Source organism: Parasteatoda tepidariorum, chromosome X1 (genome assembly GCF_043381705.1).
Source record: "Parasteatoda tepidariorum isolate YZ-2023 chromosome X1, CAS_Ptep_4.0, whole genome shotgun sequence".
NCBI lineage: Eukaryota > Metazoa > Arthropoda > Arachnida > Araneae > Theridiidae > Parasteatoda > Parasteatoda tepidariorum.
In genome coordinates, this window is record NC_092214.1 from 38464944 (window position 1) to 38491267 (window position 26324).

The 26324-nt window shown below is 29.5% G+C and overlaps 1 protein-coding gene across 5 annotated transcripts in view; it reads right to left on the reverse strand.

The window, feature by feature from the left end:
* Nucleotides 1-9697, reverse strand: part of LOC107451048 (yemanuclein) — a 51652-nt gene extending 41955 nt beyond the window's left edge. For all 5 annotated transcript variants that reach the window (XR_011638245.1, XM_016067022.4, XM_016067021.4 and 2 more), the window contains exons 1-4: nucleotides 9363-9697; nucleotides 2818-2922; nucleotides 2576-2686; nucleotides 2077-2202 (exon numbers count right to left, since the gene is read on the reverse strand). Coding sequence is in view for 4 of the 5 variants with exons in the window: in XM_016067022.4 (XP_015922508.1) it covers nucleotides 2077-2202; nucleotides 2576-2686; nucleotides 2818-2922; nucleotides 9363-9530 (510 nt within the window). In the remaining variant the exon portion in view is untranslated. The remainder of the gene's footprint in view (nucleotides 1-2076; nucleotides 2203-2575; nucleotides 2687-2817; nucleotides 2923-9362) is intronic.
* Nucleotides 9698-26324: the final 16627 nt, after the last annotated feature.

Sequence of the window (26324 nt, forward strand, 5' to 3'; positions counted from 1 at the left end):
ATTTTTGACCCTCAAAATATGAAGGGTGCAACGTGGGAAATATGGTCCCAATAGTTTAGCAAGAGAGCACTCTAAAGTTTTAATGGACCCCTTAATGTTAACTTTACTTATTGCGTGTTTCACTAGAACTCAAGAACTTTTTAAGCGAACCGAAAAATTTTAGGCACTAGGTCAAAATTTGGTCACAAAGTTAAACTAAGATGTTATTTTTTAAAGCAGAGAACAAAGACCTATGGCTTTGATAAATTTTAAAAGATAGTGATGTATCGGGTCACCAAGTAAAGATTGAAGATTAGGGTTAAAACTGCCAAAAAGTTTTTTTCTCAAGTATTTGAATCGTCTGCAGTCAGTAAAAATATGCTTAATGGTGATAACAACTTGACAGAATGAACAAATAGGTGCAGGCTCGTTCTTCAATAAATGCATATGGGTATATCGTGAGTGGCCAATGCGTAGCCTGTTTATTAAAACACGAGTTTTACGGTCAATTGATATTATTTTATTGCTACCAATAGAAGGGAAAATTTCATGTAATTTATTATCATTTTGTGTATTCCAGTGTTCTTTCCAGGCTTGATAAACTGATGATTTACAAATTTGCTTGATGTCCAATGGTGCAAAAACATTCCTGCTTATATTATGAGTACTTTTTGCAACTACATCAACACATTCATTCCCGTGTATACCGACATGGGATGAAAATATAAAAATACAAATATTTATAATTTTATTTAATATCAGTCAAAAAAATTTGAATTGCAAGGTATAAATTTTTTTTTCATTATTTTAAAGAATGTAATTTTATGTGGTAAAATAGAAAACTTGATCATTAAACATCAGTTCCATAGGTTCCTTGGAAATGAATTTAAAATATGACTTTTTTAAAATTGGATGTCTCAAAGAACTAGTCAAACAATCTTGCTCAAATTTCGTATGCTAGTGTGTAAAATGACATTCTTTGAAATAAAGTTTAAAAAAAGTATTCCTTACAATTAAAAATTTTTCTACTATTGCTGAATAAAATAATAAAAATTATTTACTTCAAGTTATTTTTTGCAAGAAATTAACTTTAGATAAATGAATTCCATAATTGTGTGCAAAATTTTTTAATTCACTTAAAAAGTTTTTGATATATGTTGAAATACACAAAAAGTAAAATTAGCATTAAGGGATCCATAATTTGGATTGCACTCCTGACCTAACTAGGAGGGCTTTATGTTTCCCAGATTTTGTGTCTGATTTCATAACTTAAAATATCTGCATAAATTATTTTGCACATTTGAGGTCACCGTTTCAAACTATTAAGATTAAGTCCTAGAACATGAAGGTCTGATCATTAGATCAAAAGTTATTCAGGGTGGTCCATTTATTTTCTTGAGCACTGTAGAGTAACAGAATTTGTTAAATTACCAGTCTTAAAATATCAAAAAAAATTTAAATTTACAAAAACAAACAAATTATATTCTATTTTATAATCTCATATTGCATTAAAAATTGAAAATACTTTTATTAATCAAATACCTACTGTGAAATGTGAGTATTCAAAACAAGTCCTAGATAATATGTTAAAGATATCTAAAAATAGATATTTTCAATACAGATTTCATTTTAGCATAACTATAAAATTATAGGTCAACCTGTGAAATCTTAAATGTAAATTTTAAATAAAAGTTATGAGTTTTCTCCATTTAAGTTTCTCTAATTTCTTAGAACGTCCTTAAAGAAATTTCAAAACCTATTAATAAGTCTTTTATAAACAATAGTTCATTATATTCAAATTTATTGAAAAATAATTTTTAAAAAATAAAACTATAAAAGTAATATTACTGAAAATAATCATTGCAGTAGTACATAGCTTGCTTAAAATTTATTAACTAATCAAGTAGATAGTAAATCAAATGGGTATTAAAAAGAAAAACACTTGCTTAGTAACTAAAATTTTCTTTTATTTTTACAAGGGTTCACACTCAATTTCAGAAAAAAAAAATTCCCACCAGATGCGAGGTAAAATTGGATAGAAATTAAATATAAGATATTTTATACATAGAAAAACTCATAAAACATTTTCTCACATACCTTTTTCCTTGGTTTGCCATCAGTACCATTTTCAGATTCAGAGTTATTCCTAAACTCTAATTCACCTTTGTTGATATAGAACCCTCCAAATTTGGTAGATAAACTTGATGGCACGAGTTCATCATACTGCAAGAATGAATTTCATTGTAGACTAAAGTTAAAACACATTAGTTTCAGGTTGTATTGAGTGACTAACTAAAAACTAAATCTAAAATTATTTTAAACTTGAAAAAAAATACTTTATTTTAAACATGAAATAAATGTCAGTTCTTAAAAAATATTAAATTACATCAGTTTTTAAAGCTTTCACCTTCAAATAAAATAAACAAAAAAATATTAAAAAGAAATAATAAAGATATTCAAACAATGTGGCAAAATAAAATACTGGATTAAATCATAATTTAAAAATTTTTTAATTGCTAACAATGATTAAATTTAGAATTAAAAATGATAATACAAAAGATGCCTCAAATAACATTTCAGTAAATCTTATACATACAGCTTCCCCATTATCAATGAATGGATCAGTCTCGTCATATCCCATCCCTTTGTCTATATAATCTTCAGATATGGCCATTTTTTTCTTTTTCTTCCTACCAGGCTTAGGGTTCTATAAAAAAAAAATACACATTCTAATTATATACAATGGCGTGCAATTTTTTATTATTATTTATTGACAATCTACTTCTTAAATTAATAATGAAACAGTCAAGTGCTAAGAAGGTAAGCAAAAGAACTTACATATTTCTCTTCAAATTTTCTAGCGATTGCTTGCAATTCCTCCACATTTTCATCGAGAGAAAATGGATCATCACTGCCAATCTGTTTAGACTCTTGTTCAGATGACTGAAATTACATAAGTAGAAATTACATAATTGTTAAATTAAGAAAACTAAACTTATGCTATTTTGAATTTATTTTAATTGCTTAGTTAAATATTTGCTTTATAAGCAACACAACTTTCTAAAAATCTCTAATTTAATGGAAGAAAATCTTTTGCAGTTATTTTTAAGCTAATTAAATTTTAAGCATAATCCATAGATATCAATATTATGTATATATGTCACGGTGAAAGACCGAAATCAGTGGTTGTTGACTTTCATCAGTGAATGTCGACAAACACCAAATACGTCGGTGAAAGATCGAATATTTCATTACATTCTTGTACATTCGGACCCTCACCGGTGTATGTCAACAATCACAGATATGCTTTGGTGAATGTCCAAAATATTTATTACATTTGATTTGATATGAGTTTATTCGTGGATATAATTACATTTATTCGATATTTTAACCCTACACTGATGTTTTTATAAGGTAAAGTGACACTGCCCGGTATACCCTACACTGATGTTTTTTTAAGGTCAAATGCCATTGCCCGGTATATATTTGCCCGATACTCCAAACACTGATGTTTCTTCTAATCTATCGTCAGTAAGTATTAAAATATAGAATAAATATAAATATATCAAATAAATATAATATTAACGAATAAATTAATATAAAATTGGATATAACAAATATTTCGGACATACACCAAGCGACTACGTGAATGTTGACATTCTCCAGATTTCGGTGTTTCACCGTAACATATATATAGATATATACCCACAAGCAGAAATTCTACACCATGGCAGTGTCGATCCTGCAGATTACTTTTCTTCTCAAATTAAAAAAAACCAACCAGAAATATTACAGAGGCAACAGAGAAAAATAATTTTAAAATTTTTAGTAGATATATAAGCAAAAGAAAAATGAAGACATCAGATACTGTATAGTCATTCCATTTTTCAATTTAAATTATTCCATTAAATCAAAACTGTATAAAGATGTACGCCTATTTTTACAATAATATTCTATGCCTGACTGTCTTATGGCCGTAGACAAATTTGAATTTATAAAACTTTTACTGCAGTTTGACTCTGTAAATTCTGCTACCAAGAATATCTACAATGGGTGGAAAAGAGAAGAAAAAAAAGGACCACCCTGAATAACTTTTGATCTTAAGATCAGATCTTTACGTTCTAGGACTCAATCTTAATGGCTTGAGGAGGTGACCTCAAATATGCTAATTAATTAGTGAAAACGATATTTTAAGTTACAAATTCAAACACAAAATCATTCTCATTCTGTATAAACATTTGTTTTCGGTGGATTGAGATTTCTGAAAGAAAAAAAATTTTGGCCATTATAAAAAACCTGGGATTTTTGTTTCAGCTTTGGTAAGAGTTGCCTACACGTGGTACCCTCAGTTCCTTCTAAAAGGCTTTCTTTGATTTCAGAATTCCTTTCAACAAGAAAGCAGATTCACTAGCAAAATTAGTTTTGTCTCTGCCACAACCGACACTAATCTCTCCATAAGAAATTGCAAATCAAGACAAAATTTATAACTTCAGACTACATAATTAAACAATGTAGATTATCAGGCCTCAAATAAGCGACGCTGAAAAGTTTAAATCAAGCGACTGCATTTTCTTCAATTTAGAACCAAAAATTTTGAGTTACTCATTTTTCACTCATGAAACCATTGTTTTTGAAACAGTGAACCCTTATGGCAATCTTATCTTGATTTATTATTATTATAATGAACACATTTTGATTAAGTTCTTATTTTTTATATGGTTTTGATGACCAAAAAGTTCTTTATATTGCTTTATATTGTATCTGTTTATATTTAAAAAATTGTTAGAGCAAAAATTTTAGTCTGGATAGTATTTCTAGGGCATAAATAACATACCTTGCTCTATAGCAAGTGATATTCACTCTATAGAGAGTAATAAAAGCTACATATTATTTTGATAAATGAAAAAATCTTTCCCTTTAGTTTTATTTTTAACTTCTTTTCCGATATTTTCCGTTTGCAATTTTTTCTCTGTTCATTTTTTTTAAAGAAAAAAAATCTGAGGTGGAAAATAATATGCAGAGTGTGATGCCGTGATCGACAGTTTCTGTTACCAGAGAAAAAAGAATCAACTTTTTAACCCAGACGTCTTATAGACCTTTTTTTTAGTTTTGGAACTGTTATTTTAAGCATTTTGCAAAACCTTTGATCCTTTGGTTTTCTTTGGGCAAAGGTTCATTCAAGTGGGCCAGTTTGGAAAAACCCAGGGGTCTTTCAGATTGAGCCTACTTGAAAAAAACCAATCAAAGATTTACTTATTTACGAAAAAAAAATTTAAAACAAAGTGGGTTTATCCACATTTTACAAGCTCAAATAGCATTTTCAACCAATTTTCTTTCAATTATTAAACAAATTTGTTCTGTTAAATCAGCAGTTCCCATTTTCTTTTAGCTATGGAACCCTATATGATCAATCTTCAGTTAATGGAATCCTGAATTCTTAAATTCATTCATTAGCAATTGTAAAAATACAAACCATTAATCGTAACAATAGACACATAAAATAAAGCACTCAATACATTTAAATTTGATCTGAATTATTTTAAACTTAGGTTTAGTTCCACAAGAAGATTACGATGCAAAACATGATGACTGCTATTACATTCAAGAGAAAATATACTTCATTCTTAACACTATTGTCACTTGTCATAATCAAAGCAGCAGTCTCATTCTTTTATATTCTGTTTATTTTTGCAATCAATATGTCATGTAACTTTCATTTTAAGTCTTTAGAAGTTAATTGTGAGACTCTAAAAATTTTGAGGCTCACAATCCAGCCCTAAAGAAAGCAATATTGGAATTTTACTGATATCTGTACTTTCATCTATTGCTAATGCAACCTTCCTCTTTATGTAATAACTAATGAAAATTTTCTATGCTGACTGAAATATTATAAATCCAATCAACAAACAAGTCGTAACTTTTGAGGGAACCTCTGGGATCAAAATAAAAATTTGAGCGTTATCTGTCCAAACAGTTCCTAATTATCCAATTTTTTCAAAACTTGAAAGCTTACAATTTGATTTCTCAAGAACTATTCAAGCACTTTTACATAAATTTTATATTTTTCTTTTCAAAATTATATTCTTTAGAATGATATAGAATTTTTCATACCTGATGATGTAATCTTAAAATATATACAGTCCAAATTATTAGACTCACTATAAGATTTCATGTAAAATCTTAATTATCAAGTGATACTAGGCAGCCTTATTGTGTGTTGCGACTGAAACCGGCTTACACTTGGTTATGTTTGTGTATCAATTTGTTTAAATTGTAATGCAATACGTTAAAATTAAATAATGGGAAGTATATGGAAAATTTCTTGAATTAAAAACCACTACATGTTTGCTTAAATATAAAAGTATTGCACATAAATTCATGCAAAACATACAATTATTAAAACACTACAGTGCATCTAATAATTTGGTTTAATTAATATAATATACTAATAAAATACCTGATAATTATTCTATATTTATATAATATATAGTCTAATTTATCCAATCATTAAATTTATATGATATATCGTCTAATTTAACCAATTGATACACGAATGTAAACAAGTGCAAACAGGTTTCAGTGGTGTAAAACAATAAAGCTGTCTAGTATCACATGATAATTAAGATATTTAACATAGAATTTTATAGTGTCTCATAAGACCAAGGACTGTACTTGGAAAGCTTATAAAACAAATTATTAAAATTTAGCAGTTATTCACTGCAGAAGCAAAAAATCTACTTAGGATAAAGATTTATCATTTTTTGTACATTTTATTACTAAATCTATAATGACGCATGTTGTTATAGATTTATTAACAAAATTATTATATTATCAAGATATATAATGAATTTGCTCCTTTTCTACCCTTCCTCAAAATACATCGATTATACCTATCTGGGTCTGGTACTATATTACTGTATTGATTAATTCTAGGCGGCTATTTCTGTATCGTGATCTGTTGCGCCAACTACAATCGCCAAGGTGCCAAATAGATTTCAAACTTGCAAATTCCTTTAAAAAAAAAAACATGTAGATATTTGCCCAGGGTGGCTACGACTTGGCCCCTTTCTGTAAATTTTTTTTTAAGTTTCTCGAGGGCCGCTGCCCGGAAGTTGTCAAGATTTGGCGATTATTCTGCTACAGATCAGGATACGGAAATCTCTCAGATTCTAGTTTCTCCTACTCTTTTTATAATTCCTCTAGTCCTTTCCACTTTGTTCTTTTAGCCTCCAGTTAAAAATAGCTTTCTTTCAGATAAATTGCCAACCCTGCCCATAAGTGTAAGCATGTTTGAAATATGAACTTCATACAACATAATTTTCAGGTGCAAATATGAGACACAAATCTTGAAGTTGTAATAACATATTTAAATTTAGCATGCAATTCTGCACTTGCTTTCTATGTGAAAACAGAAGAAAAAAATCTAAGCCATATTTCTAAAGTTAAAAAAATTATACCAAAATGTTGACCAATATAATGAATGGTAGGTCTTATTTAAACAAACTATTGAAATATTATAATCAAATTTTATTGAAGTAATTAAATTAACAAATCACAGACTAAATTGACAATTACATACAAAGTGTATACCAATTAAGATCAAATGTTAAGTAATAATACTCAGAGTTGTAAACAATATATTACATAAAATACTACATAAACTTAACATATGAAAATTGCTAATTCTTTAAAAGAAAAATTAATTTTAAAGTCTCTCTATTTTTTTATAACAAAGTTTGCAACTAAGAACATGTTTTATACACGCCAATGCAAGCTTTTACACTTTAAAGAATGAAACAAAGTACTTTAATTAAAAAGAAAATTAAATTAAGCATTAAAAGTATCATACGCATTCTTTGTTAACACTAAAACAAAATCTTAAAATGGAAACAGACATTACTAAGTAACAGTTGTCAACATGATAAATTCCATTAAATTAAAAATCTAATTACCTATATGCATCTAACGTATTAACGAATAAAATAAAACAATCTGGTTATGTTTAGATTACGTTCAAACCAGTTATTAAATATTGCATTACTTAAATTAAATAGTTCATTTTCATTAATTACTATGATAATGAACTATTTTAAGCGGATGTTGTCACTTTTTTTCTTTGAGTTTTACTCATAACCCTCATGAAGATAATAAGCATATAAGCATTTTTAAGCATGCTAATACGAGCTCTAAAAATGTTAAGTATGGCAACAAGTACTTTATTAATGAAAAAAATTAAGCATTTAATGTTTTAATTGCTTTCTTTGTAAATATAAAAAATAATTGTAAAATGGTGACTATGCAGGCATTACTATGCTAATAGTTTGTTTCACATACAAATTAAGAAAGTGGTAATATACAAAAATACTTGAAATTTCATTAAGTTTATTTAACCATCCAATTATCTATAAGCCCTGTGAATGTAGTAAATCAATCGCCAATTTATTTTAAAATTATGATCAAACCAGTTGATAAGTACAGTTGTGCAAGATTTCAGTTAACATGAATAATTTATAATTAAAAAAAAAAAAAAAAAAAAGANAAAAAAAAAAAAAAAAAGTTAGAAAAAGTTTATCTAATAAAACGAAAATCAGCTGTCAATTTTTATTGCCTATTCTTAAAGTTTTACTAAATTGATATCATGAAAAAAAGAAGCAACAAATGAAAACAATATGAACAATTTCAATAATGATTCTGTTGCTCAAAACGGTATTAATTGTACTACAATGTTAAGACATTGCATGTAAACAATACAACCGATTATTTTTTGCATTCGACTGACTCATTAATATAAATTAATCTTAACACTAATCAGTAATCACAACAAAAACAATTCTTTATTTTAATATAAAAAACTAAAAAATAATTAATATTACAAAAGAAAACAAATTAGCGTAATTACTACGAAGCATTTTTGATGAAACTATCCTACAGCAAAATAAAAAACCGGGAACCACTTATTAAATAAAAATCAAGATACTATGTATTTTGCGCAATGTATTAGAAAGTAAAAATACAACCCTATATAACAAATTAATTAACTATAAGCGACTAGACCAGTTACATTTTCCCGCACCCTTCCAAATATGGCGACCATTTTATTAGTCGACGACGTCATACACGAGACATTTTCATCGGTAATTCCAAGTGTGAAAATAATATCCTGTCTACCAGAAATCGATTAAAACTAACATTAACTAGAGCCTAAACATTGCATTCATTTTTAATGTGTTTAACACATAAACAATAAAGTTATTGTATAGCATCAAGCCGTACACAACACAGCAAAGCGAAAAAATTAGCTATATTAAAACACATTTCTGCTTCTACCAAGCATTACAAAAGTATTTGTTTCTTCTAAACAGAGATTGCCATAAGATACTTACCCGAGCTTCTTTCACTAACTCCGCATATGAAAACTCGGCACAGTCTGTATTCTTGTCATTTACATTTAGATTCAAATCAAACCTAAAAGTTGGAGGGATTTCTTTCACTTTTTTTTCACGTTGCAGGGCTTTAGGTGCATCTAAAGTTATCCGCTTTGATTCGGCCATGAGAATATGTACAGTTCTACGGAGAAATCATGTGTTATTTTCCCAAACACTACAAAATATTTCAGCTTTCACTCACTACACAATTTCACCGTGACCATCTTTCAGTGTTTTCACCTCTTAACACCGGCTCTTCTGCGCATGCGTCAGCTGTGGGTTGTGGCTGCCATTAGATATCTGCTAAACAACACCACGTGTATCCATTGTCATTTTCATACCCCATTCTACTAGCATACAATAAAATTCTCCCATCTAACTTTCTCCCCTAACTGTTTATTTTCTGATTACATTTTTAAAAACAGCTGGAAGAACTCAAAATTGTTGGGTCATGAATCATAAATATCCTTGTTGATAAAGTAGAAGAAGAAAAATAAAAGAAACACAATTTATAGTTATCTGCGGATTATTTTAATTTTTCGTATTAGTGTGATTTTCTTTTTTTATTCCAAAAATAGAGATTACTTAAGAACGCTGACAGCAAAGATTATGACATAATTGATTAGACTCTACTCGGAAGTTCTTTTAAGTTTATTTTTTTATTTAGCAGTAACTTTTATTAGAACAGCATAGGCTTTCTGAATGGAAAAAAGATTGATACTCTACATTTATCGTCCTATACCATTTCATTATTCTAATTAAATGGTATAATGTATTTGATGTAAGATTAAAATAATTGCTCCTTAAAGACATTTAAATATTTTTTTTCGTGCATGCATCATGACTTAGTTTTCTGTTCTGTATCTTTTACAAAGCTTTGTCTTCGTCAGCAGTTGAGGCTTATGATCCCTACCGTACCAATCGATTAAAACTAACATTAACTGGAGCCTAAACATTACCCTCTCGTTTTTAATACGAAAATTAAAAAAGTACATAACACTAATTAAATTTATGCATTAAGTAATGATTTTGATAATAAATCTATTTATATTTAATTTTTTTAATTAAAATATTACTATTTTTACTGAAATAACAAGTATTTTTACTTAGATACTACAAATATTTATTTTCTTAACATTTTTGCAAATATGGGCTGTTTTAGTTTTTGTAACATTTCAACATTTTCGGAATTTCTTGTTTCAAACACAGTTTCGTTATAACATCTTGCAAGTTGTAATTATGATACGCGTTCATAATTATCTGCAACACGTTTATAGGCAATAAGACGTTTCTGTTAAAAACAAACAATGTAAACGAATGCTTATTGAATGCTCACTCTTACAAAATGTTTGAAAATATTAATAAATGTCTTTTAAAATTTTTGAAAAGCTAATAGAAGATAATAATTTATTAATGGCATTATTTAACAGATTAAAAAATATTCTTTTATCGGCAGGTAAAGAGAACCAATGAAATTGTTTATTATAAAATCAAGATCTTGAAACGATATTTTATCGCATTTAAAGAAGGAATATTTTAATAAGGTGTTTCGTATTTGATAAAAAAAACAGGTTTGCATAATTGTTTTAATAACAAGAAAGTTAATAATTACAAAATCTACTTTTTACAAAGATTTTCTACTTGAAGATAAAATTACCTTTCAATGATAATATAATTACTCACCACTGATGATCATTCATAACTTTCCCATTTACAAGGTGAATTCACCAGCAAAAGACTGAAGACAGAATGGGAGAAAGATATTCCTCATTCACCTCATTGAGGAGGAATTATTCAGTCCTCAAAAGAGGAGCGAAAAGAACTAGAATGATTCATTCTGTGATCCGATAACAGTTTTTATATGAATAAATGATCTTTTAGAAATTTAGCATTCGAAAGGAACAATATTTTATTTATTATTATAATTTTTTTTTTGAAGATATAATCTTGGAAATTTATCTTTGCTGTGATATTATGTAGATATGTGTCATAAATTACGTAGAATGTAGTTTTAAAAAATGACTGCTATTTGTATTTTTTTTTAAAAGGATAGTTATTTATTTTTATTTATTTATTTATTTACGATACTTGTATGTTTTACTCGAAGGAAAATTAAAAGAAAAAGGGTAATATTTATGACTTTATTCAGAGAAGTTCTTTTAGATTACTCTATAATCTTGTAAACCTATTAAGGTGAATAGTATAACTTTTTTGCACATTTGAAATGTTATTCATAAAATTAAAAAATATTGTGCAGAGAATTGCGCAATGATGGAGCATAGAGCAATATCTATGAAGATGAAATGTATTCCTACTATCTTCCTTTTTTATTTATTTTTTTAATTAATTAATTATTTTAACCTGGAAACTTCTAATTGATTGTACTACGCTGATTCGTTGATTTTGCTTAAATCATTAAGGGTTTTTTTTATTTTTTTTTAATTCCCTCTTTTGCATATCTGAAGTTTACTCGTCGCAAGACTCCTAAGAAAATACTAAGTTTAAGAAATTATAGGTATATCCCCTGTTAGACATGATTAAACCATTAGCCACATGACGAGTCAACGGAAAAAAGTATCGACTTAAACTAAAGCAAGCGATCACCTTTTCCCGTCTTTTTTATTATTATTATCATTTTATTCTTAAAGTTTTTTTTAATCAGTATGTTCAACTTAATTTTGTCATATATTTATATTATTTTCATAGTTGAATTAATTTCTTATGACCATAGATTATTTTTAATATGAACTTTTTTAAAAAATGCTTTAAAAAAAGTTCGTACAAGAGTGGCTATTAAATAAAAAAGACATCGATATCGGTCACCGACACCGGTTCATTAGGTTTGAGGAAAAAATGGCCAGTAAGTTAGTAGAATCTACCGGCCACTGACTACTAATTAAAAATTTAAAATTTCAAGTCTATCCCCTGTAGCTCCCCATCTGGTTTGAAGAGAGCTCTTCCAACAATACGCCGCACCTAAATCTATAACCTTAAAAAAAATAATAATAAGTTTTAAATTAATAAATGCTTTTTCAAACAATTGTTATCGTTGTACAGTTTGTTTGAAGAAGACGTAATAGCGTAAATATTTATTGCAAATTTTTGTATTGTGACTTCTAATCCAATAAAGCTTCCATTTGTTTGTATAAATCACATAAAATCTGTTTGGTTTATAATTCAACTTTATTTTCATGTTCTGTTATTATTACTAATCAGACTTCTCGGCTATTTGTTCCACTTCACTTTAGGGAAAAGTAATCTAAAATGAGAAACCAAAACTGTTTTTCTTTGTTACTGTTAAAGGGGGAGGTGAAAGAGATATAAGGAAATTAACGTCTGAGTGATATGTTTTGACTGGTAATTAAGCTAACACATTTTAAATTCTGTTTTACGTAAAAACAATATTTCTGTAACATGAAAAACAAAATTTATATATTACAGAATCATTACTGAATGCAACTAGGTTAGGTAAAATGGAGTATATTTTATAATAAATAAACAAAGGATATTATTTAAGAAATTTTAATATGATGTTGGGGAAGCAAGTAAAGTCTGACCTCTGCTTTTTATAAAAATATTTTTCATAAAAATATTTTTTCTAATTCTATTTTAACAAAGTGAAATTTCCATGTGGATATTAATTGTTAGTTTGGAATATTTGCCAATGTTTGTTAATTATTTCTCATGTAATTATAAACTACCTTTCTTAATATTGAATTTTAAAATATCTATAAACAAGATCAATCTTCTTTACTTTTGGATCACAGGAATTAACCCTTTGATGAGGGGGTCTCCTTTTTCTGACAACTCTAACGAGAAGTAAAAATGTATTTTGGTATTTTTTAATAATAAGAAAACGTCTAAAAGTTACTTTAAAAAAATCTGTTAGACTATCAGAATTATATTTCTCGAAAATTACTAAAATGCTATAATTTTTTTCACTTATTTTGATTTAAATTAATACACAATAATTAAAAAGTATGAAAAATATGTTTAATACAAATTCTACGTCAAAAGTTTAAGAATTATTAAAATTTATACCCAAATAATTAAATAAATAAAGCAATATTACAGGTAATTGTACAGGATTGTGTATAAAGAAATATCAAATATTTATTTACTAATAAATATATAAGTGTATAATTTTTTAAATTTTTATCAGTGAACTGGACTATCTGAAAAAAATTCTATTAAACGCTTTAAAAAATTCTTGGTCTTTTCCATATTTTACAAAGTTGTTAACTTTACTTTTTCATGTTGTACTTCTTCTCGATATTATATATAATTTTTTTTTTTTTTTTTTTNTTTTTGACTGGGTGTCTGTCAAAATCTTTGATTTGGTACGATGGATCGAACATCTCTTAATAATAATTTAGTAAAAAAAAATTAACAAAAACCCTTAAAAATAGTAAATTCCTAAAATAAAAGTAAAAAATGTGTGTGTTAACTTTTAATGCAATAATCTGAGTGTATAAAATTAAATTTTTCATTTAAAAATATGATAATGACAGATAGCTCAGGAATAAAGAACTTACAAAAGAAAAAATATGAAAATTGACATTTATATATATATTGTCTCGTTGCTATTACTCGCAAACAGCAGTTAAACAGAGATAATATGAGATTTGCTTGATATTATGTTGCAATCAGGTGCCCTTAAGCTAAATAACTGTTTAAATATGAAAAATAAATTTAAAAAACTAAAATATTAATAAAAAAGCATTTCTGCGTTTCAGAACAAAAAATTAAGCAATGTAATACGAAATGCCTGTAGCTTAGAACAATTGAGGGGATATAGTCGAATTTCTTATAACTTTTGAAGGAAAGCAGATGAAAAGTCGGGGTTTATTTGATGTTAATGATATTATCCAAAACCAGTTGAATTTAAGTCTAATTTCCTTAAATATTTCATAAGAAATTCTTTTAACATATTTTATGATAAACTTTATATAAAATGAACATAATATCTGGAAAATTAACAAAGACTACATTAACCTATCGATTCTTAAAAGTTACACCCAATACTTAATTTCTTATTTTTTTTGTGTCGATGCACAAAAAAGTGTTTTTTTTTTTCAAACTTTTTTGAAATTGTATTTTATTTCATACTTTGCAGTCCTATGATTCGCTAAGTTTTTTTAAAAAATTTGCGCTTTATTATTTCCCTTACATTTTTTGATCTTTGTAAATTTCATGCTCACTACTAACATTAAGCCTTGATTTAAGTGTTAATATTACGCATTACTAGAAAGAAAAATAAATCTGATTATCTACATAATTATTGAAACTAGCTACTTAATTCATCAGTAAAATATTACACTGATAAACATCAGTAACGAATAGTGTCAGAAAATTTAAACCGTTAATAAAATTTCAACTCTTGCGTAAGAGTAAGGGAGTAGGGATCGAACCCACGCCCTCCGTGCTAATATCACTACGTTCCAACTAAGGTGACCAGGCGTTTTCAAATCTTGAACACAGTCCTCGAATTTTATTGATTGTCCTCAAAAACTTTCAAACTTTATAGGGACAGAAACTGTCCTAAATTTTAACATGTGCTCTGAAATGTTCTCGAATTTCCCCGAATATACATATATATAATTTTTTTTTTTTGCATGTGCAATGAAATAGATTGTTGTTGTTGTTAATTTACGTCGCACTAGATCTGCACAATGGGCTATTGGCGACGGTCTGGGAAACATCCCTGAGGATGATCCGAAGACATGCCATCACAATTTTGATCCTCTGCGGAGGGGATGGCACCCCCGCTTCGGTAGCCCGACGACCTGCGCGCGAAGTCGAGCACTTTACGGTAGCACAGTTTAACGAGGACCAATACCGCACACCCTCGGTCCCTACGCAGACTGATCCAAGTGGTCACCCACCCGCACACTGACCGTAGCCAGTGATGCTTGACTTCGGTGATCTGCTGGGAACCGTGTCTTAACGATCAGTCCACTGAGGGACGCAATGAAATAGAAATAAATCTGCTTATCTATATACTTAGTGAAACTAATAACTAAAGTCATCAGTAAAATATTGTACGGATAAACCGCAATAAGGAACAGTGTCAAAAAATTTTGACAGTGAATAAAATTTCAACTCTAGCCTATGGGATCGAACCCATGGTTCTACACTCTAAGGTGATCAAACGTTCTCGAACCTTAAGGACAGCATTCGAATTTAAGTCATTGTCTTCAAAAACTTTCAAACTCTATGAGGACAGGAAATATCCTAAATTTTAACATGTGTCCTGAAATGTTCTCGAATTTTTCCGAAAACATATATATATATAATTTTTTTGCATGCAATGAAGTATCAAAAAAATTAGAAATACTCATGTTTTTTTTAAGGGGAAAAAAACACGATAGTTTTGTTTTACATTGAATGCAAAAGAAAAGCAAAAAAGCACCACGCTAAATGTAACAGATTAAAATGCAATACTCGTCTTAAAATAATTTCAGCACAAAATAAACAAATTTTATTTAAGCAGAATATTGTATGACGTTTCAAAACTGCTTAGCCATGAAATCAAGTTTAATGAAGATGGTTCTTCACCAAACATCAGTTATCAATTAAAAATAAAATCTTAGTTACATATATAAATTAATATTTTCCATAAATATATGGTGTCCTCAAATCGTAAAATTTTTCGAGGACGCTTTACTGATTTGTTCTCAAATCATGGTTTATAAATCTGGTCACCTTAGCTCTAGCGAACTGAGCTAATAACCATGTTTGGGAAGAGCTACGGTTTATCAATAAATCGCGAAATATCACTATTTAAAATTATCGAGATAACGATGCTGAAATAAAATTCTCACGATTTTTTGTGAATACGATAAATATCAAAAATATCCACACACTCGATAAATACAGAAAATTACCGGCAATTCATAAATACCGAAAATACCAACATTCGATTAATACCGAAAAATACCGACACTCGATAAATAATGAAAAATACCATTTCCCCATAAATACGGATAATCAACGAATACCAAATATATCATGACCCAATGAGTAAAAACTCACTTCCGTTAGAAGCGTGAAGAAAATATCTTTTTTTGCACATACAAGTTTCCTTTCAGAGTTAAAGGACATTGGCGACTTAATCGCTTTGCTTGACGGGTTTCTTTTGTTGGGTTGGCGATATAATAAATGTATTGGCGGATTTATCTATTTCAAAATATTTAGACGTTCTCGCGTGTTATCTTTGAAAAAGAAGCTGTCAAATAAAATTTATCTCCTATGGTTTTTCTTTAATTTCGACTTTCCCTTAAAAATTTTATAAAAAGGAACATTTGTAGGAAAGTAACATTAAATTAGTAGTTTATTTATATACTAGTAATGCATTAACAGTAGTTGGTAATTTATTTTAGATAATATTCAATGCTTGGGAGTCGACATTGAAGATTTCTCAATGATCGAAGAAAAATCGACTTTTTATTTGCATTGAAAAATTGATAATTAAGAGATATCATTAGACTTCTTCTAAAATTTTTATAAATTGCGAATTATTTTTTAATTATTTAAAAAATCTTGTTTCCATACATGCTCAAAATATGCTGAGGCCTTTAACATCGTTTATCTTATATTTCTTATATTAATTATTATTTTTTATATTAATTATTATTTTTATATTAATTATTTCTTATATTAATTATTATTCTTATATTAATTATTTCTTACATTAATTATAGTTCTTATATACACAAATTTCAGTCACAATTATCTTAGAAAGATATAAATTGATTAATAGCTACAAATATTAGATAAATATAACTTTAAATATTAGATTTTGTTCAATATTATTGGGTATGATAAAAACTAATATTTGCAATAAGATATTATTATTAAAGCTTTCGAAGCTGGGACAATCGATATTTTTTTAAGTTTCATGATAATCAAATAGCAAGATAATAAAGTTACAACTTGTCTGTAAGCTCATAATTTATAAATGAACTACAAAAAAAACTTTTACTTCAAAGTTTCATGGAGTTTAGTAAAAAGTAATAGAGGCAGAACAGTTATGTTTTTTTTTTCTTCCACAATGCTTTTTTTTAAATTAAAAGTGAGTTTACATATCATCTTTTCTTCATTTTTGTTAAAAAAAAAATATTTCTCGAATAAGCATTTTTGTGATAAAATTTGTAACAACATTTTAAAATTATTGAATGCATTGCCAGTTTTCAATTTTTCTTCTTTTTCTTTTTTTTTTATAGCTATAGCANTAGCAAAATAAAGGGGGGGGGGGACAAGTTAAATAGGATAAACTCAAAATTTCACGTCTTTAAAATACCATTATTTATTATTTACTCATATTGTATTTTTTTCGGTACTGATCAGCAATTAAGATTTAACAGAAAAAAAAATTTTTTAAGGCATAAAAATATGTAGTTACAACCCAAAAACCATGTTTAGCTATCTCTCACTTTAAATATTGTTTAACTTTCATAATTGATCCGTTATATTTAATATTATGCTATATATAAATTCTCTTCATAATTTTTTTCTCTCATTTGGACAAGAAAATATGTCGAAATAAAAAATATATGTTTACTAGTTATACTGAAAATACCGCGTTATATCGGAAAAGATCCATACTTTCAGCCGATGTATCACGATGTTAAAAATTACTATATTGCTCATCAGCAATTTGTCTTTCTTTTTCGCTAAAAATAATCGCATAAGGCTTATCGACCTTACATGATTATTGGTTACTACAATCACAACTGAATCGTAAAAACCGAAAGGGCTTCAATTCTGTTAACTATTTTGCGAAAAAGCTATTGGAAAAGAAAAAAAATTCTCTCATAGCGAAAAATATACATATGGTGTCAAGATGCCTTGATCTTACAATTTCTTGGTGAATGCAAAAATTTGATCCCATCTGTCAGTATTTTACGGGATAATCGTTTTGTTACTTTAAAATTGTAGGAAAAATTGAACTACACAACGTTCATTATATTTTCTAATTCCCAATTGTTGAAATGAGAACTTGAAAATTTGACCATCATTTGAAGTAGCACTGAAATTTACTGATAAATTTATGACACCTTCATCTTAGTATAAGAAATTATTTCCATTAACTTGTTTGATGTGCAGGGTGTTCCATTGCGACAACCCGACATGTTTTTAAAATCCTTGCCAAAAATAAAGTAAAAATTTTTTAAATGCGTTAGGGGTTTGCAAAATAATATTTCAGCAAGAAAAAAAACTATCTCCATCTCATGAATTAGTTCAAAGAAAGCTCTTAATATTTATCAGAGCAATATATACGGCTTTTAAAGTTTATCAGCAAAATTTTAAAATTAATTCCGAAGATAAAATAGCTTTTAAGTCAAATATTGGAAACAGCCATCACTCACGTACTCTGTCTAAGTCATATGCATAAAACAAATATGAAAACCTCTTATGGTTAATACGACTTTTATCTGCCGGTATAGCCTGGTCGGTAGGGTGCTGGGTCCATGTCCGAGAGTTCGTGGGTTCGAACCCCGCCTGCCGAAAACTCCCTGTGTAAAGTGAATGATGCACGTTAAATCTGTCGAGTCGCAAAAGTCCTCCATGTTCCTATAACAAATCAAAACCTTTGGGGGAACTGGATTGGAGATCGATCCTTCTCTGATTCAGGTCAAAATTACGATCTGTGGATGAATGAATGGATGTATGAATGGATCCGCCATATAAACGGGTGTGACGTATGATGTGGCAGAAGTCGAATTCTTGGCCATGGATGGCGCCACAGGCAAACACGAACAATCGTACCCCCTCTGCCTAAACAGGCATACGTCAACAACAACGCGACTTTTATCAATGCCGTATCTCCCATTGAGGGATATGCGCTTTGAGCTATATTCGTACTTACTTACTTACTTACTTATCCTCTACGTGCCTTGGGCTCTTAAGGCCTTTAGCATATCCTTCCAACGCCTCCTGTCTCTAGCAATAGATCTCGCTTCCTCCCAGCCAGATATTCTACATTCTTTTAATNCGCACCCCCTCTGCCTAAACAGGCATACGTCAACAACACGACTTTTATCAATGCCGTATCTCCCATTGAGGGATATGCGTTTTGAGCAATATTCGTACTACATTTTTTTTAATATATCGCTGTTTAACATGATTCTTTTGCATATAGTCGTAACGCAGCAGATGAACTAATACATCTATACTGTTTAATATTCTGTCGGAGTAATATATATATATATATATATTAATAAAGCTACTCTATGTCTGTGCGAATCGAACTGAGTCTAAAATCATTAAACTTCATGGCCTCATGCACGTCTCCAAATAATTCAACCATATATTCTGACATGTATGATGAATGTTTACAGATAGAGAAATATCCTTAAAAAAATGCAAGCATATTGAATTTGTCTTAATTATTGCGTTTCAACAAAAAAAAAATAGTTAGATTTTGGAGTCGATGTTCGTTATAACAACCCCTATCATCCAAAGAAAACGGACGTTATAACGTAAGGTCGTTATACTGTGATACACATGTTCAGTACACGAACTAAAAAACGTACATCCCTGGTAACCTTTGTTCTAATAATCGGATTTTAATGTTCTAGGACGCAATCTTAATGGTGCAAGGAGACTTCAAATATGCTAATAAGTGTGCAGACAGTAATTTAAGTTACGAAATCAGAGAAAAAAAAGTACGTTTTCTGAATTAAGATACTTTTTTATCTACGGATTTGGATTTGTGACCCACTAAATATAAGGGGCAGCCGCAATCTCGGAATTAAGGACCCACTACTTTATTCAGGTGAGCGGTCCAAAGTTTGAACCCCTTATGTTAATTTTGATTCTTGCGTATTTCTCCATATCTCAAAAACTTTTCAAGCAAATAGAAAATTTCTTGTACACATGCAAAATATAACTTGTAGTACATATTTATCATTTTGCATTATTTTATTTAATAATAGTCGAAAAATATTTGATTTACAAAGTATTCCTTTCTTAAAATAATTTTAAAGCATGCAATTTTGCATTGTAAAATGTAAAATTGCAGCAAAATCGGTCGAATAGCTCCTGAGAAAAGTTTAAAAATGTCGTGTATTTAAAATTTGATTTTTGAGGAACTATCGACTGATTTCGCGAAATTTTCTTTATTTTGCCATGTAAATTTGCATTCTGTACAATTAGATGTAAAAACTTTAATGCCTAACAATTCAAATTTTTTCCGACTATTATTAACTGAAAAAACAAACCAATAATAAATACAAAAATTATAAAAAGCTTTTTTTTTGCATGGGGTCATCTTTGAATAAACAAATTTTTGATTGTGTTCAATTTTTTTAGCTTAAAAAGTTCTCGAGATATGACGAAATATGTCAAAAGTAAAATTAGCATTGAGGGGTCCACAATTTGGTTCGCTCTTCTGACCAAACTATTCAGATCATATTTCCCAGATTGCGGCTACCCCTAATATGTTAGATGTCAGAAATCCAAATCCGTTGACAAAAAAGGTGTGTTTTCGTGTACGTTTCGTGTCTGAATTTCTAACTTAAAATGAAGTCTCTGGACAAATAAATTAGCATATTTGAGGTCACCTCCATGAACCATTAAGATTGAGACCTAAAACCTAAAGATCCGATCAGAGACCGTTCTAAAACTCAACTTTAATGGTTCGAGGGGATAACCTCAAATATACTAATTAATTAGTTCAGACGATATTATGTTTCGAAATCAAACTGGAAAACGTAATTACTTAGCAAACTTTTTCCGACGGATTTGTATTTCTAAGCCTAAAATATAGCGATACAAAATTTGGACCCCCTTAATGCTAGTTTAACTTTTTTGCGAAAATTTCGTATTGTGTATTTCACCATTCACTTTTGGCTGGAGCCAAGATCCTTTCAGAATTAGATGCTAATTCTGGTTTTTAACAAATACCTCTGTATGAAGAGTCTTCGTATCTCACAACACTCATCATACCCTTTGGCATATTTCGTTTCTCACGTTACGGAATATCGTCAGCTCCAGAACGTAGGATGCCTCACCGTAGAATGTCACAATCTTTAGAAGGTCTTTCTGGTATTATATGTCACATGGATGATATACTTGTCTGGGGATCAAGTTAAAAAGAGCATGACTTGGTCATGCCATTAATGAATCAGGAATACATCCAGATCAGTACAAAGAAAAGGCCATACAAAATTTCAGAAACCCACAAGCAAAACTGAACTGAAACAGCTACTTGGAATGGTGAATTATTTAGCAAGATTTATTCCAAGGTTTTTAGATATTATGGCACCTTTGATTTCCATGTTATCCACAAAGAATAAATTTGTTCTAAACTCTCCACAGGAAAGTTCTCTAAAGAAGTTTAAAGACATGCTGTCATCTGAACCTATACTTACCATTTTTGACCCAAAGAAGCAATCAGTCGTTACAGCTGGTACTTCTTTTTATGGATTAGGAGCCACAATGCATCAGAAACATGATTCTACAATCAACGTAATGGCTTATGCATCCAGAACTCTAACTCCTACTGAGAAGCGGTACACCCAGATAGAGAAAGAAGCCCTTGCACTTACATGGGCATGTGAAAAATTTTCCAATTATTTGATTGCAAGTTCTTTTTGGAGACAGATCATAAACTTCTTGTCCCAATACTAATTAGGAAATATTTAGATGATTAACACCTCGTCTTCAATGTCTCGTCAAAATGAGGCTCATGAGATATTCTTTTGATGTATTTCACACTCCAGGAAAACTCATCAGCAAGAATCTTCAGATCTAAAATCGGAAGAGGACGTTTAAACTTTTATCAACCAAGTCATAGTATCTGTTCCGATGTCTTCAGAAAGACAATCTCAAATGAAACTAGAACAAGAAAATGATTCTGCATGCAGGATGTTGATCAAGTATGCTTCTCATGGTAGACAGTAGAAAAACAAGATAGTACCATCACGTCTACCCTTTTGGCCCCAAAGATTCGAAATCTTCATACAGAATGGTTTGTTAATGAGAGGGAACGGAATGATCGTGCCAAATAGGCTACAACAAGAAATTATTGGGCAAAATCCATGAAGAGGATATGGGAATTAATAAATGTCGAGATTTAGTGAATTGTGCGGTATTTTGGCCTGGCGTCAGTAAGCAAATAGAGGAATTAGTTCGTGAACGTCCCTCATGTGTACAGGAAGCTAAAAACTGTTCCGAACCTTTGAAAGCAACTAATTTTCCTCAGAGACCATGGGAAATTGTATCTATGAACTTATTCAAACTTCACGCAGAATGGTATTTATTAGTAACAGGTTTTTGCTCGAGTTATCTAGAAGTGGCAAAACTGAATATTTTAACATTAAAAGAAGACATTTTGCACTTCAAATCTATTTTCGCTCTACATGGAATTCCAAATATTGTAAGGTCAGATAATGAACCACAATTTGAAGTTACTAGAACAGCTGAATTTCAACAGCTTCGCTAAAGTATACTGTTCTAAGCACATTATTTTAAGTTCAAGGCACCCTCAAAGCAACGGTTTTGTTGAAGCAGCAGTGAAGATAATTAAATTAGGATTCGAAAAATCTAAAGATTCTTACTTGGCTTTATTGAGTTATAGAACCACATCATTAAAGAATGGCTACCGTCCTGCGGAATTGTTGATGGGACGTCGACTATCATCAATCTTACCTTTCGCAATTTCACTACATTAACCAAAGCTGGTTGAGAAGGAGATATTTGAGGAAAAATAAGAGAAAATAATAGAAAGACATAAAAAGGATTATGATCGAAGGCACAATGATAATGAATTAAAACCAATACATCTGGGTGAAAAGGCATGGATAACTGATAGGAAGGCTGTTGACACTGTACAAAGAAAAGCTGAATCACCAAAGCCATAGTACTTTGTTAAAGAAGGCAAACAAGTACTTCGACGCAACAGAAAACATTTGATTGCAGGATCTCAACTATAGATTCCTCTGCTGAAAGATGATTTGGACGAAGCTCTTTCTGAAGAATATAACAAAAGTATCTTACCAGAAATAATCCAGATCAAATAGTTTTGACTCAGAAGAGGGAAAAATCTCACCAAACTGTTGTTATTTGCTCAGGGACTAAATCTTTAAAAGTCGAGATGTGATATCAGTTATGTTAACTGTAACTTTGTCTAAGTGTGTTTATGTTTTGGTTTCTGTATCTCCTCAGGTTGTTATTAAAATGTGTTCGTAAGTGATGTTAGATCATGTTCATCCATTGAATTATTTATCAAAAGATGCATAACCGCACACAATTAGCTTGTGACATTGTGATTGGCTATTGAATGTCACGCTTGGGTGCAAGAATTTGGCAATTTATCAAGTTTATTGGCAATTAATTATAATAGGAATTAAAATTATCCAGTGAATACGTGTTACTAATGTTGCCCCAATTGATTCATTGATGGTTAGTGCTTCTATTTACGTACAGTAAAACTTGTGTAAGTTGACCATTTGTGATGCATTGTTTTAGTTGTCAACTTAGACAAGTGGTCAACTTATAGAGGGTGGGTCATTGTTTACTTTTTCGTTTCCTATATCATGTTGCTATATAATAAATTTTTTTTACTTGACTTAAAAATTTTATTCAGAAAATATGCAAATGAATATCTTAAGAAATGTGTTTAAACCTGAATGAACTTCAATTTGATACATATAATTCTAATATTTAACAAGTTTTTTTTAAAAAATTATTTCGTTAGTTATGCATGTGAAGTGTTTAATATATAGAATTTCTTAAAATATCAAAACACGAAAACATGTAATTTGAAAACTTTAACAAAATAAAATTATTTGAAAACTTTAAAATTTATTTACTACACTTAAAGATCAAAGACCATGAATAAAGGATCAAAACATATTTCAAAGCATTCATTTATTCAAATGCTGACTATTGCAACTGGAAGAGCAACTTTTCAACTAACACACCTGTTTTCAATGAACGGATGAAAGAAATGGTCAAAAGCTGACCCCCTACAGTTTCCCCTGATGGTCAACTCACAAAAGGGTTTAGATTAGCTTTTTACCCTATTTCACCAAACAAGTGAAGTTTTAACATACATTGTCAAAATGACAGAAAATTTTCTGAATTTTTTTTTCTTCTGGTCAACTTAATGAGGGTTTTAGAATAGAATTTCATAATACTCCTAGACAAAATTGACTTATTTCAGTGGTCAACATACAAGATAGACAGGTGGTCAAGTTACAAAGGTTTTGCTTATTTATATTATATAGGAAAAATTCCGTTCTTGATAATTGAGGTCAACTTATGCAGGTTCGCAACTTACAAGGGTGGTCAACTTGGCAGGTTTCACTGTATTTACTTTGTAAATGAGTACTAGCATTAGAGGCTGTTCTACCACAGTGTTTAGAGAATAAAACCCAGGAGTGGCTGGGGTATCTGTGATCGGTTGTTGGGCAGAGCCATGGGTACAGAGATCTTGCGAAAATTTCCTTCCCTTTCAGATCTATGTCTATATCGAGGGAGTAGCCTCACGAATTAGATCCCCATTGCAGGATCCCACAGGGATGCTTCTCAGACTGTCGCCAAGGGGGACTCAAGTTCCAGGCTCAACGATGGTAAATCTATTCAAATTCCTGACTCGGCTTGCACCGACAACGGAGCTGATGAAAAAAAAAATATACTCAGTGGTATCATAGGTTAGAGTCTCCTTGTCGTTAGACTAACCGTGGGAGGTTTTCGAAGTTTTCCTCTTCATGTAAAGCTAATGCGGATTAGTTCTACCAAAAAAGTCAGCCACAAAGTCAAGTTTATCCCAATACTTGATCCAGAAGTTCCCTTGTCTTCTGAATTCGGTTTCAAATTACAAGGCTATGAAGTTGAACATTAGTAGTTTGAAACTCAAAAAGTGGGTCAGTAGTTCAACGACGGTTATAAAATATAAAATAAATTAAAAATTTCTGTTTTCCTCTCTTTGTTTATTGTTTCTTTTTAATTGGAATTATATCTCTTTGATAATATGAGTGCGTCCATAGGTGTCTTTAATTGTTCTTAAACAAAGAGAAGTAAAGAAAGAGGCACCACTTTGGGTTTCAAAACGTATGTTAGTTTGAAATTATAACGACTACCTCTAAAGATGCTGCCATCTAGAGAAATATATGGGGCATAATAGTTTATCTTTTTTTTCTTTACTTCAAAGAGTGTCATAACTGAAATTTAATTTTTATGAGACTCGCACGTCGTTAAAATACTTTTACCCTTTTTTGATTAAGAGAAACGGAATGAAATATTAAAATGAAATTTCTTTTCAAACTAGAAATATTAAAATAAATCCTGTATGATGAAAACTAAATAAATTACTATCTGTTCCAATGCTCTCTAATTTTCAAACCAAAAGATTTAACTACTTAAAAACTTTGTCGCAACATTTGAAACTATGCTTACAATTTATTATATTAATAATTATTATAAATAAAAATTTATTGTAAATAAGTAATTGATTATCATTAATTATTGAAGTTTCCTCTGACATCCAAATAGGTTATGATATTTTTTAATATAGGCGTCTACAACCAGTGGCGTAGTTTTGGAGGATAAAAATAAATCGGGATAAATCGTTATAAAAATAAAGTGCTTATAACTAAAAAATATTTTTACCTTGATACAAATATATATAAACGTATTTTGTTTAAAAAAAATAGAATAATTTTAAATATAAATAATATTAAATATGATTTTAAGTTTAATAGTTAATAGTTTAGTAGTTAAATAAGTTAATAANTTTTAATATAGGCGTCTACAACCAGTGGCGTAGTTTTGGAGGATAAAAATAAATCGGGATAAATCGTTATAAAAATAAAGTGCTTATAACTAAAAAATATTTTTACCTTGATACAAATATATATAAACGTATTTTGTTTAAAAAAATAAAATAATTTTAAATATAGGTAATATTAA